Here is a 14,136-nt window from a genome sequence, read left to right on the forward strand (position 1 = left end):
GCTAATATAAGACATGGAGTAGAAACTTTGTCTACTCATCGAAGTCTGAGTCACTCAAATTTATCGCCATCAAATGGAACTAAGAGGAAATGGCTTTGTCAGATTGCCATACCAGTGTATGGATACAGCACCTCAAAATAGCAGGCGGTTTTAAAACATGTATTAATAAGTATGTAATCCTAATATGGTTCTATATATAACATTATAGATGCCCGCCATTTACTGAACATATCACGATGGGCCCGATTGGACTCCCAATACTACACGTATAAGAAAGAGAGACGTTATTGGGGATACACCACATTGCCTTGACTATGTAAGTAGCAGTGTTTGGATATTGCCCAATATTCTAGCTAGGCACTTCATACAGATTTGTTTGTCATTTTGGTGTTTCATTTACCTACAGATTCTTGCGATACAGATGACAAATATTGAAGACTGTTGTACAATTTATCACAAACTTGAAAGTAACACCAACTACGAGAAGGACTAGGAAACACGTTTTGTTTAATGTGAGTGTCATCTGATTGTATTGTCCACCATATACCTTTTATAAGAATATATAGCATACTTGAATTGCTACTCTAACATTTTGTAGGTCCTCCTTGTCTGGTGTATCCCTGCCCAAGCGACGCAAGCTTTACCCATCACATTTCAATTGACTTTAGAGGTATGACCAAATGTGCAAAGAGCTTTTAACATGCAATGTATGTAGATTCACATCATATGACCGGGATATGAAATTAATTTAGCCAAAAATACCAAACACATGATATTACCCAATACTCGACTGGGTCAAATAGATAGCCCCTACCATGTAGCAGTAAACCAAGAGGGCACTTTGAGGCTAACTTCTCTCCCTGTGTTAGCTTCTTACCCAAATCTTGTGAAAAACTGTACATGAAATATTAGTATATGCTGTCTTTTTGTTGTTTATCGCTTTCCAAATGCATGTAGCACAATAATGCAAAACTGTAAGGTGTAGGATTAATTCTAAATAAGTGAAGACCATAAGAGAAAATATGGAATCTGTAGAGCATAATGTGTAAATGGTTAGTTACACTATGTTGTGTGCAACTCCCATTTTTTTAATTGACAATCTTTATGTATATAACATATTTGTTTGTACTCATTGTTTTATCATGTAAATATTTTCTATGTGTAATTCTTTGTCTTATGTACAATTGCTTCTAGCCCTGAAGAAGTCACGTGTGTGACGAAACGCGTTGGCAGCTAGCAATTTCCTGAAATCTTAAGTCTTTCGAATAAAAGTTTTTCCAATACAACTTTGAAGATCTGGACTTCGCCTCTTTTTGGAAAGCGTTTGTGTTATATATTTGAAAAATACGATTGCGTTACTTTTGCAATAATCACAATTTGTATATAATTTCCCGTGTGCGGGTCACTGTATTTCTGCAGTAGAGTATAAAGCAAACAAAGAAAACTGACACCTTGCAAGGCATTAGAGCAGGGGTACCGTGCCTTTAAGACCTGAAGGCAACCCCCTGCTCCCATGATGCACCACAGGTGACAGATGGGTCAGTTCTTTTTGGAGGTGCAGAACACCTGTGGAGATCCACAATAAAACATCTCATAACTGTGTAACTCTGCTCGTCCGGGGAGGTGGGCGGGAGCTTATGACTTTGATGAGTATACCCCTGGATGAGAACTAGGATTACAGGTAAGTAACTAATCCTTCTCATCCAGGGGATACTCATCAATAGTCATAATCTATGAATAGATTAGCAAGCTCATACCCAAAGTCTCGCGGACGAGCAAGAAGTATAAAAACTTCACAGAATGACTAAGACATATATTGCAAATACATCTTATGCAAACAAATTCCTTAACGAGGCCTGCCCTACTCTGGCATCGGCCTGAGTATCTGAGTCCAGGCAATAATGGCGGGTAAAGGTATGGACAGACCGCCAAGTTGTCGCTTTACAAATTTCAGAAATAGGAACATTACGAAGGAGAGCTGTAGTGGAAGCTTTCCCTCTAGTAGAATGTGCATGTGGTTTACCCTGCAAGGACTTGTTAGCTAGTTGATAAGCTAAAGCTATACAGGAGACAATCCAGCGAAAAATTGACCTTTTGGAAAATGACAGGCCAGTATTAGTACTGCCATAATTAACAAAAAGCCGGTCAGACTTCCTAAGAGGCAGGGTTTTTGACAAGTAGAATTTCAGGACCCTCCGGAGATCTAGAGAGTGTAATGACCTCTCCGGGGGAGTGGAAGGATTAGGAAAAAAAAGTAGGTAAGGTAATAGACTGGTTGATATGAAAGTCTGAAACTACCTTAGGCAGGAAACTTGGGTGCGTTCTTAAGACCACCCTGTTGGCATGAAAAACTGTGTAAGGTTCCTTGCAACACAAGGCCTGGATTTCACTGACCCTACGGGCAGAGGTAATCGCCACTAGAAAGGCAGCTTTCCAGGTCAAGTGCTGCAAAGAGGCCTTATGTATAGGCTCGAAAGGAGCACTCATCAGCTTAGTCAGGACAATATTAAGCTCCCAGGGAGGGGAGGGGGACCTCACCGGTGGGAAGACTTTTTTCAGACCTTCTAGGAAATCTTTAACTACAGGCATAAGGAAGAAAGATGTCTGATTAGGAGACTTCCTATATGCTGTGATTGCAGCTAAATGAACCCTGCTGGAGGGGTATTTCAGGCCTGATCTCGCTAAATGCAATAGATATGGAAGAATCACCTGCTCTTGGCCATGTACCGGGTCAAGAGAGTGCTCATGACACCATAAGAAGAACCTCTTCCACTTGAAAGCATAGGACTTCCTAGTGGAGGGTCGTTTTGATTCTTTAAGAATAGTCATGCAGTCTGCTGGGAGGTCTAAATGTCCATACTGGATGACCTCAGGAGCCATGCCGTCAAGCGAAGGGAAGGAAGGTTGGGGTGAAACACCTTCCCCTGGTCTTTGGTCAACAAGTCTGGACGGCATGGTAAGCGCCGGTGAGGAACCTCCGACATCAGAAGAAGATCGGGGTACCACCACTGGCGTGGCCACTCTGGTGCTATCAGGATCATTCTGGTGTTGGTCCTGTAGAACTTCTGGATCACCGCCGGGATCAGAGGCAGGGGAGGAAAGGCGTAGAGTAATGTCTGCGACCAGCTGATCAAAAGACCGTTCCCCAGTGATCCCTGTTGAGGGAACCTGGACGCGAAGACGGGGCATTTTGTATTGGCCGCGTCTGCGAACAGGTCTACGTCCGGTACGCCCCAACACCGAAAAACCTCTTGAGCCACTTCCTCGTTGAGCACCCAATCGTGCGCTTCTACGAAGATTCTGCTGAGGCAGTCTGCTTGGACGTTTTGAATTCCTGGTAGATGAACTGCCACTATGGACAGGCCTCTTGCTATGAGCCAATGCCAGATGGCTTGTGCTTCCAGGGACAAGACTCTTGACCTCGTGCCTCCCTGTTTGTTCAGATAGAACATAGTTGTCGTGTTGTCCGTCTGAACCTGGAGGTGGTTGGTGCGCAGAGAAGGATAAAGAGACTTGAGAGCAAGATGAACTGCTCGAAGCTCCAGGAAGTTGATATGGTAGCCTTGCTCTACCTCGGACCAGAGGCCTTGAACTTGGAGTCGGTCCATGTGAGCACCCCAGCCTTGAAGGGAGGCATCCGTGACAATTGACTGAGATGGAGGAGGACGATGGAATGGCACTCCTCGGAGGAGATTGGATCGTTTCAACCACCATCTGATCGAGTCCCTGGCTTCTTGAGGAAGCAAGACCCGGTCTTCCCACTGATCCGATCTCTGAGACCACTGATCTTCGAGGGCTTGTTGTAGAGGTCTCATGTGAAGGCGAGCATTGGGCACGATGTAAATGCATGAAGCCATGGATCCCAGAAGAGAGGACACTTGTCTGGCTGTGGGGGCCTGATTGTCCAGAAGAAGGCGACCCTTCAGGAGCATAGATGACAACCTCTCCTCCGAAGGACACACGCTTGCCTGTAGTGAGTCCAGAGAAGCACCCAGGTAGTGGATCCGCTGGGAAGGGTTGAGAACTGATTTTTTCAGATTGACGTGAAGACCCAACGAGTCCATCAGTTTGAGGCAGAACGACAGATGGTTCTGAAGCAGCGACGGGGAGGAGCTCTTCAACAGCCAATCGTCTAGATATGGATAGACGAAGATCTTTCTTTTGCGGAGAAAAGCAGCCACCACCGCCATGCACTTGGAGAATGTCCGAGGTGCAGATTTCAGGCCAAACGGCAGCACTCGATATTGGTAGTGACGACGTCCGATATGAAACCTTAGAAACTTCCGATGCTTGACTGACACTGGTATGTGGAAGTAGGCGTCCTGCAAGTCGATGGCACACATCCAGTCTCCCTGATGAAGATGTGGGAAGATCTGGTGCAGGGCGAGCATACAGAACTTTTCTTTTCGTATGAATTTGTTTAGCCTTCGAAGATCTAGAATGGGCCTGTATTCTTTGACAGTTCCTCGTTTTTGAACCAAGAAATAGCGGGAGTACACTCCTTGATTTTTGTGAATTGAGGGAACCTCCTCTATGGCCATCTTCTCTAGAAGGACGGAGACTTCGTCTTGTAGCAATTGACTCTTGTAACGTGGAAGATGTCGCGATTGGAGGAGGACTTGCGGAGGAGGAGATTTGAACCTCAGCAAGTAACCATGCTGCACAATATTCAGCACCCATCTGTCTTTTGTAATGGATTCCCACTCCGTCAGATGATGAGAAACACTCCCTCCCACCGGAGTGGCGAACAGACGTGGAGGAAGCAATGGCTCAGGGCTTAGGAGGTTGCTTTGAGGAAGGCTGCTGTTTGTTATTGCCACCTCTTCCTCTGCCAGGACGACGCTGCTGGAACTGCGTCTTCTGCTGAGACTGGGATTGCCACTGAGGGGTTTGAACCCTCTGTTGGAAAGACCTCCTGTCTCCTTGGCGAAAGCGTTTCTTGAACTCCGTGCGCTTTTCTAATCCCACAGCTTTGACGGTGTCTATTTCTGCTTTCATTTTAGACATTTCGTCGTCCGCGTGTGGACCAAACAGAGATTTCCCATTGAAGGGCAAATTCAAAATCTTCTTCTGGGCGTCTGGCTTGAGCCCTGTCAGGCGGAGCCAGGCCGAACGACGGGAACAAATACCACTTGAATAGCCATGGGCCGCAAGGTCAGAGGCATCCACTGCGGCGCTAATAACTTGATTGGCTACAAGGCCTCCCCTCCTGTATAGTCTCCAGAAAATCTTGGCGATCTTCCTTGGGGAGCTTGTCTGTAAAGCGAGTCAGGGAGTCCCAAAGGGACCTGTCGTACCTTCCAAGCAAGGCAGAGGCGCTAGCCACCTTCATAAAGGAAGAAGAGGTGTTGCATACCTTCCTACCAAACGAGTCCATAAGTTTACTATCTTTTTCAGGTGGTACTGAGGAAGAAGTAGAGCCTGCATGAGACTTCATGGCAGCCGCCACAATAATGGAATCCGCAGGAGGATCCGATCTGAGGAACAAGGGATCCTCTGCAGGGGCCTTGTACTTCTTGGCTATCCGAGATGGAACAGATCCCACCACTGCTGGTGTGAGGAAAGTAGCCATAGCCGGTTCTAGGAGGCCGGGGACCAGGGGCAGTAGAGGCCTGGGCGCTGTGCGATGACGGAGGGTATCAAAAATCACAGAAGTGGGAACCACTGGAGTGTGCAGCGTAATATTCAGCTTTTTTGCTCCCCTGACCAGAACATCGGAGAAAGTCGCGAGGTCATCAATTGGAGAGACTCGGGAAGGAGGCGTAGAGGAGAAGGTCGGAGAGTAATCTCGGTAAGACGACCTAGACGAGGACGACCTTGTGGAAGATCTTGTACGCCGCCTCTTATGGGACCTGTCACGATTCCTGCTGTGACTGTCCCTGGACCTAGAGCGATGTCTTGATGGAGACCTCGGTCTTGGCCGGATTGGAGATCTTGGTCTGACAGGTGTTCTTGGCCGCACTGGAGAACGTGATCTGGCTCGAGATCTTGGCCTGGGTGAAATCCTGGGACTCCGAGGAGATCTAGATGGTTTGGCCGGACTTTTTGCCTTAGACGGAGAATATGTACGGGAGTAATCCGAGCCCGGACTACTCTGATCTCCAGATACAGCCCCTTGAGGATGTTGAGACACCAAGCTGCGTGACCTGCCCGCAGATCTGGGCGAAGATTCTGGAGAGACCTGCACGATGTTCAAGCCAGGAGATGATGATTTGCCTCCTGAAGTCTCAGAACCAGGGGACTCCACCACTACCGTCACTTTATCCCTCGACGGCGAAAGCCTCGACGTCGAAGACGTTTGGGTGACTAGTGGCGTCGAGCGGTGTCTTGATGCTCTCGACGGCGATCGATCACGTCAAGAAGGACTCGAATGAGAACCTCGACGTCGATCCGGAGACTTCGACGTCGATCTCCCTCGACGTCGATCAGATGGAGATGCTCCATGACGTCGTATCGACGATGGCTCTCGACGTCGTGTCGACAATGACCTTCCTCGACGTCGCGTCGACGGCGACCTTTCCTGGCATCGCCTCGGCGTCGACCTCCTTGACGTCGAAGGATGGGATCTGGCAGTCCCTCTCGACGGCGGCCCGCTAGTCAGCGGCGACCTAGATGCCGTCCTAGCTCTCGACGCCGATCCCCTCCGGGGCGGCGGAGAGTGTCTCGACGTCGACGGAAGCCTCGACGTCGACGGAGACTTAGATGTAGTAGCAGCCATGGACTTCGAGCCCGAAGTATGGCGCCTCGACGCCGACTTACTTGACTGCGGCGGAGATCTTCGACGTCGTGAAGATGATCTGGGCCTTTTCGACGGCGACCTCGACGTCGACGGAGTTCTTCGACCATCATTCCTCTTTCTGGGGACAGGAGAAGTGGAATGACGCCGTTTTTGGCCGTGCTTGTTTGTAGGAGAAGATCTAGGGGCTGTGGAAGCACCCACCTGGTGACTTTTGTCCATCTCCTGCATGGCATGAAGTCGAATCTTCTCCCTGTCGCGAAGAGTCCGACTTTTAAATTTTTTACAGTGATGGCACTGATCAGGAATGTGTGTAGATGGAAGGCACACAATACACACAGAATGTGGGTCAGTCAGAGCCATCTTTTTGTCACAAGAAGGACATTTCCGGAACAGAGCAGGCATTCTGACAGGAAATTCTTGTGGGTTACCACAGAAAAATAAATCAGAAGCCTTATTTATTCAAAAAATGTCGAAATATAAGAGAAAATTCTCTCAAAAACACAATTTCAGTTGAAAAACTGAAGAGCTCAAGCTCCAGGATCCTCACAGAAGGAGCCGGAAAAAAGAACTGACCCAACTGTCACCTGTGGTGCATCATGGGAGCAGGGGGTTGCCTTCAGGTCTTAAAGGCACGGTACCCCTACTCTAATGCCTTAAAGGCAAGGTGTCAGTTTTCTTTGTTTGCTTTATACTCTACTGCAGCCTACTGGCAAATGCCTGCAATTACAGGTTTTTCCTATGGCAATAAAGCATTGTTGTATACAAATGTTTTCTGCTCTCTTTCTTCCTTAGGGTTTGGAAGAGTACTACTGTATGTATGCTAATTTATGTAATTTTGCGGCAATTTTGCCAGTTAGGAAATGTTTTAGGCTGCAAATATATGTTTTCACATATATATATACATATATATTTATATGTATTTTCTATATGCTCCGGGATCCCGCACATGGGCGGGGATTATTCATAGATTATAACTATTGATGAGTATCCCCTGGATGAGAAGTCTGAGTTTCCCACAAGAGTCACAATGCCTAAAAAGAGACCTCTTTGAAGAAAACATGTTGTTCTGAGGAAGAAAAATGTTAAGTAGGCCAAAAATGAAGTACTGAGCAGAGCTCAGGGAGACTCACTTCACACGACTTGCGGTAGAAAATCTGAGAGCCTGGCGCCTCTTGGGGAAGGTTCTAGAGGATGCGGACGCCTGATTAGTTGGAGTTTGGACTATCCTAATGACTAGGACAAGATATTAAAGTGAATGTTTTTTCTCTATTAACTTTAATGTTAAAGTCATTACTTACTGCTTTTAATGTACCGTGGGACTCCCACTTCGACGACGGGAATGATTAAAGCATATGAATCTATGAAAGATACCCCAATACTGGAGAAAAGAAAAATATAAAAGTAGCTAAGTAAATCCCTGAATGACAGTCATCTCATCCAGCCTAAAGGACTGGTAAAAAAAAAGCTAAGCTTCAGGGGAAGGACAAATACAAGAAAGGAAAGGAAAGCCATAAAATAAGAAACACGAAAATTAGATTGAGAATAAGGCCAACCAATGATAAGCAATGTGATGAAACAAAGCCCACTCTGCCTATTGGTACTGTTGACAGCAGATAGTGAAAAGCTATCTGCAGCCAAGACCTAAAAAGTGGAGAGTAAACTGAAATGCAAACCGTACATTTATCAACAGCAGTACATACCTTTTAAAGAAATAGCCATTAGCCTCAAACTGCTCTCTCAGCATGAACATTCCTCTGTATTCAATAACAAGGGTATCTGGGGGCAAGTCTTTGGCAGCTTTAAGTATTTTCTTATTTTTTTGTACATGGCTCTATGAAGGAAAAAAAGAGACAAAGCACTTGAAAACAAATCAACAAGAATGCTCCCTAAAAAATCCCTTGAAAGTAGGTACTTCCTGTTCCCTACTATCAATTTTTATGGAGCGACAACTTAAGAGCATCAGCTAACGTCAAAAGAATGCCATCATAACACCTTTAGGACTTGTTTGTGCCAAAGTGAAACTGTAGCTTGTGGCACCCTCTACAGTAAAACATTAACAAAAGTTACTTATTTTAGCGGCAATTTTGGTTTGCTTTTAGAAAATAAAGCAAGCAGTCACAAAGAAAATAGGTTTTAGTTTTTTAAAGTGCATTAGTTTCAAATAACAGTGCTCGATCTACGCCCAATTTGTAGGACATCCACAATGAGCTGCAGTTAGATTAATTTAATGTATAATTACCTAATATGGCTATCCGGAAAATCTTCAATGGATAGAGCTTTTTTGAACATATGTTAGACATCATTGATGTAGGGCGTGCAGGGAAACACAAAATCCATGTACACATTGACATCGATACAACTTTGTTATTTATGTATCACTTCATACTGTCCACCTGTCGTTACTAATAGCTATAAATAACAGATGCTTCTGTTATCAAATTTAATGGTACTCAATCCACAGACATCAATTCCAGTGTTCACAATCATCGGACAGATCACTGTAAATGTCACTGGTGAAAGTTGAAATCGCCGAGCAATGCTGTTAAATAAGGTATTAGGAGGGGAAAGGAGGTATTCTTCAAGGGGGCCTGAACGTTGTGAGAAATTGGAGCCTAAGAAGTAACAAACATGTTAGACAGACAAAAACATAAACGGATAGCTGTATGGCCTGAGGTTTCCTATGTATTTTAACAATGGGCCTGTCAGGTACCAAAGGTTTTTTTGGGTCAAAGGCAGGGAGACTTCAGGATTACCCACATGGAACAGTGAATGAACACTGCTGCTTTGGCAATACAGCACGATGGCTCCAGTAACTCTGGGTTTTTTAGACACTCAGAAAGGAACCTACCTAGCTATTTATTCCCATCTGGATGCAAAGTGGCATGGGGGGTTAGGGCCTTACTTCTCAAAGCCTGCATTGAATAAATAAGACACAAGAGCAGTGCGAGACACACAAAAGTTGGTGGAAGACTAAGCGACAGAGGCACGGAAGCAAGAGATGAGAAATGGGAAGCAAGAGATGAGAAATGGGAAGGAAGAGGAGGCAGCAAGAACCATGAGGGGTGGTGAGGAAGCCAACGACAAGGACATTGAATAGAGCACAGGAGAGATGGCAGGAGAAATCAATGGAGACCGAAGATGAGACGCAGGGGTGGAGTAGAGGAGAAGTGGCAGAGGCATTTGTATACATTGCAGGCAGTGTGGGGGCTAGGAAGGAAGCTAAGAAGCGAAAGGTCCCTTAAGCCCATCCACATTTCATAACTCGTGGGTTTCAAGAAGTAGGTCCTGAGTTTACTGGTGCAACAATACTATATTGGTGATGGCTTACAGCAAATTGGTGGAGGTGGTGGGGAAACACAATCACAACACCCAGAATAACGTGGGTCTTCTAGCAGGGCATTGACCATGTGATTCAGTGTAGGAAGCTAGCTCTCTATAAAGTGTACTAAAAACTACTACACTGTGCAGGGAGTACAGTAGATGCCCAGGTGGTTTACAGAAGCTACAGTGGATAATACTAACGCTCTCTTTTGTGGTAGTGAGGGCAAGCAGAACAAGTTACTTACCTTTGGTAACAATGTATCTGTAAGACATAGGTTAGTTTTAGATTCCTTGCCTTAGAATTACTCCCAGAACTTAAACTGGATCCAGTGAATAGTTTCTTAGCAGTACCCGTGCGCGTCGGTAGGTGGTGTCAGTCGACTCAGCGTCCGTCGTCGGCGCCGTGTTTGATGGGATGACGTCAATGCCAACTTCGATACCGTCCTTGCGCGCTGACGTCAGTTCTGACAACTTTCCATGCCAGAAGCGCAAGGTCATGAAAGACACGGACAATTGGAGCTCCACAACTAGGAACCTGTAAGGGAGTCCTTGTCCCTAGAAGTCAGTTTGCAGAGTGGGGAGGATGGGTGGTTTGGTAAGGAATCTACAACTAACCTAAGTCTCTTACAGACACATTGTTACCGAAGGAAAGTAACTTGTTCATCTGAAAGAGACAGTTAGTTGTAGATTTCTTATCTTAGAATAGATAACCCAGAAATACCATCCTCGGTGGTGAATCTGCAAACTAAGTTCAAACCAGAAAGTCCTGGAGGACCTAACGGGCAAAATAGCAGCCCCTCAGGACTTGGCTGTCTAGGCAGTATTGTCTGGTGAACCGTGTGCAAAGATGCCCAAGTGGCCGCCTGGCAGATGCCAATGCAGTGGTTGCTGCCGTAGCCCTAGTGGAATGAGCATGCAGCCCCACTGGAGGCGCCTTCTTCGCTTAAGCATAACATACTTTAATACAAAGGACAACCCTTCGAGAGATGGTACATTTTTGAACAGCCTGACCTTTCTTGGCACCTACATAGCCAACGAATAGTTGATCATTCACCCGAAAATCTTTTGTACGGTCAAGGTAGAAGGACAGCCCATGTTTAGGCAGGCAAAGTGATCGCTTGTCCTAGGTGAAGGGGTGAAGTTACTTAAGGAAAGAACAAGTGTCTCGTCCTAAGCACCACTTTGTCCGGATGCACAGAGAAGAAAGGGTAATTATTTACAACAAGGGGTGGCGATGGACAGAGTCTCTGAATTAAGCAGAGTACTCTCACCCAGTCAAGAGATCAGGGCTAGATCCAACACCGTTTTTTAGCTCATTGCACCATCCCAGTTTCAGAACCTGGCTGTATGCAAATTAGTCTGTCCCTGGCCCAGTGCATCATGGGAACAGGGCAGACCAGACTACAAAAGCCAATTCTTACACTGGGAAGGAAACAAGCTTCCGGGGACCGGTTTCTGGCATTACAGCCGTCTTCGGCCCGGCTTGCTTGAATCCTGATGGTGCAATGAGCAAGGGACTCACATCTGAGTATACCCTTCCACGCTTAGGGTGGACAAAATTATTTACAACAAGGGGTGGCGATGGACAGAGTCTCTGAATTAAGCAGAGTACTCTCACCCAGTCAAGAGATCAGGGCTAGATCCAACACCGTTTTTTAGCTCATTGCACCATCCCAGTTTCAGAACCTGGCTGTATGCAAATTAGTCTGTCCCTGGCCCAGTGCATCATGGGAACAGGGCAGACCAGACTACAAAAGCCAATTCTTACACTGGGAAGGAAACAAGCTTCCGGGGACCGGTTTCTGGCATTACAGCCGTCTTCGGCCCGGCTTGCTTGAATCCTGATGGTGCAATGAGCAAGGGACTCACATCTGAGTATACCCTTCCACGCTTAGGGTGGACAAAATTATTTACAACAAGGGGTGGCGATGGACAGAGTCTCTGAATTAAGCAGAGTACTCTCACCCAGTCAAGAGATCAGGGCTAGATCCAACACCGTTTTTTAGCTCATTGCACCATCCCAGTTTCAGAACCTGGCTGTATGCAAATTAGTCTGTCCCTGGCCCAGTGCATCATGGGAACAGGGCAGACCAGACTACAAAAGCCAATTCTTACACTGGGAAGGAAACAAGCTTCCGGGGACCGGTTTCTGGCATTACAGCCGTCTTCGGCCCGGCTTGCTTGAATCCTGATGGTGCAATGAGCAAGGGACTCACATCTGAGTATACCCTTCCACGCTTAGGGTGGACAAAATTATTTACAACAAGGGGTGGCGATGGACAGAGTCTCTGAATTAAGCAGAGTACTCTCACCCAGTCAAGAGATCAGGGCTAGATCCAACACCGTTTTTTAGCTCATTGCACCATCCCAGTTTCAGAACCTGGCTGTATGCAAATTAGTCTGTCCCTGGCCCAGTGCATCATGGGAACAGGGCAGACCAGACTACAAAAGCCAATTCTTACACTGGGAAGGAAACAAGCTTCCGGGGACCGGTTTCTGGCATTACAGCCGTCTTCGGCCCGGCTTGCTTGAATCCTGATGGTGCAATGAGCAAGGGACTCACATCTGAGTATACCCTTCCACGCTTAGGGTGGACAAAATTATTTACAACAAGGGGTGGCGATGGACAGAGTCTCTGAATTAAGCAGAGTACTCTCACCCAGTCAAGAGATCAGGGCTAGATCCAACACCGTTTTTTAGCTCATTGCACCATCCCAGTTTCAGAACCTGGCTGTATGCAAATTAGTCTGTCCCTGGCCCAGTGCATCATGGGAACAGGGCAGACCAGACTACAAAAGCCAATTCTTACACTGGGAAGGAAACAAGCTTCCGGGGACCGGTTTCTGGCATTACAGCCGTCTTCGGCCCGGCTTGCTTGAATCCTGATGGTGCAATGAGCAAGGGACTCACATCTGAGTATACCCTTCCACGCTTAGGGTGGACAAAATTATTTACAACAAGGGGTGGCGATGGACAGAGTCTCTGAATTAAGCAGAGTACTCTCACCCAGTCAAGAGATCAGGGCTAGATCCAACACCGTTTTTTAGCTCATTGCACCATCCCAGTTTCAGAACCTGGCTGTATGCAAATTAGTCTGTCCCTGGCCCAGTGCATCATGGGAACAGGGCAGACCAGACTACAAAAGCCAATTCTTACACTGGGAAGGAAACAAGCTTCCGGGGACCGGTTTCTGGCATTACAGCCGTCTTCGGCCCGGCTTGCTTGAATCCTGATGGTGCAATGAGCAAGGGACTCACATCTGAGTATACCCTTCCACGCTTAGGGTGGACAAAATTATTTACAACAAGGGGTGGCGATGGACAGAGTCTCTGAATTAAGCAGAGTACTCTCACCCAGTCAAGAGATCAGGGCTAGATCCAACACCGTTTTTTAGCTCATTGCACCATCCCAGTTTCAGAACCTGGCTGTATGCAAATTAGTCTGTCCCTGGCCCAGTGCATCATGGGAACAGGGCAGACCAGACTACAAAAGCCAATTCTTACACTGGGAAGGAAACAAGCTTCCGGGGACCGGTTTCTGGCATTACAGCCGTCTTCGGCCCGGCTTGCTTGAATCCTGATGGTGCAATGAGCAAGGGACTCACATCTGAGTATACCCTTCCACGCTTAGGGTGGACAAAATTATTTACAACAAGGGGTGGCGATGGACAGAGTCTCTGAATTAAGCAGAGTACTCTCACCCAGTCAAGAGATCAGGGCTAGATCCAACACCGTTTTTTAGCTCATTGCACCATCCCAGTTTCAGAACCTGGCTGTATGCAAATTAGTCTGTCCCTGGCCCAGTGCATCATGGGAACAGGGCAGACCAGACTACAAAAGCCAATTCTTACACTGGGAAGGAAACAAGCTTCCGGGGACCGGTTTCTGGCATTACAGCCGTCTTCGGCCCGGCTTGCTTGAATCCTGATGGTGCAATGAGCAAGGGACTCACATCTGAGTATACCCTTCCACGCTTAGGGTGGACAAAATTATTTACAACAAGGGGTGGCGATGGACAGAGTCTCTGAATTAAGCAGAGTACTCTCACCCAGTCAAGAGATCAGGGCTAGATCCAAC

At 46.7% G+C, this 14,136-nt stretch overlaps 1 protein-coding gene across 6 annotated transcripts in view; it reads right to left on the bottom strand.

The window, feature by feature from the left end:
• Positions 1-14,136, bottom strand: part of KMT2E (lysine methyltransferase 2E (inactive)) — a 2,078,550-nt gene that overhangs the window by 1,042,971 nt on the left and 1,021,443 nt on the right. For all 6 annotated transcript variants that reach the window (XM_078680502.1, XM_078680521.1, XM_078680476.1 and 3 more), the window contains one exon: positions 8,440-8,570. In XM_078680502.1, the coding sequence (XP_078536628.1) occupies positions 8,440-8,570 (131 nt within the window). The remainder of the gene's footprint in view (positions 1-8,439; positions 8,571-14,136) is intronic.

The sequence above is a fragment of the Lissotriton helveticus genome, chromosome 1_1, assembly GCF_964261635.1.
Source record: "Lissotriton helveticus chromosome 1_1, aLisHel1.1, whole genome shotgun sequence".
In the NCBI taxonomy this organism is placed as follows: domain Eukaryota; kingdom Metazoa; phylum Chordata; class Amphibia; order Caudata; family Salamandridae; genus Lissotriton; species Lissotriton helveticus.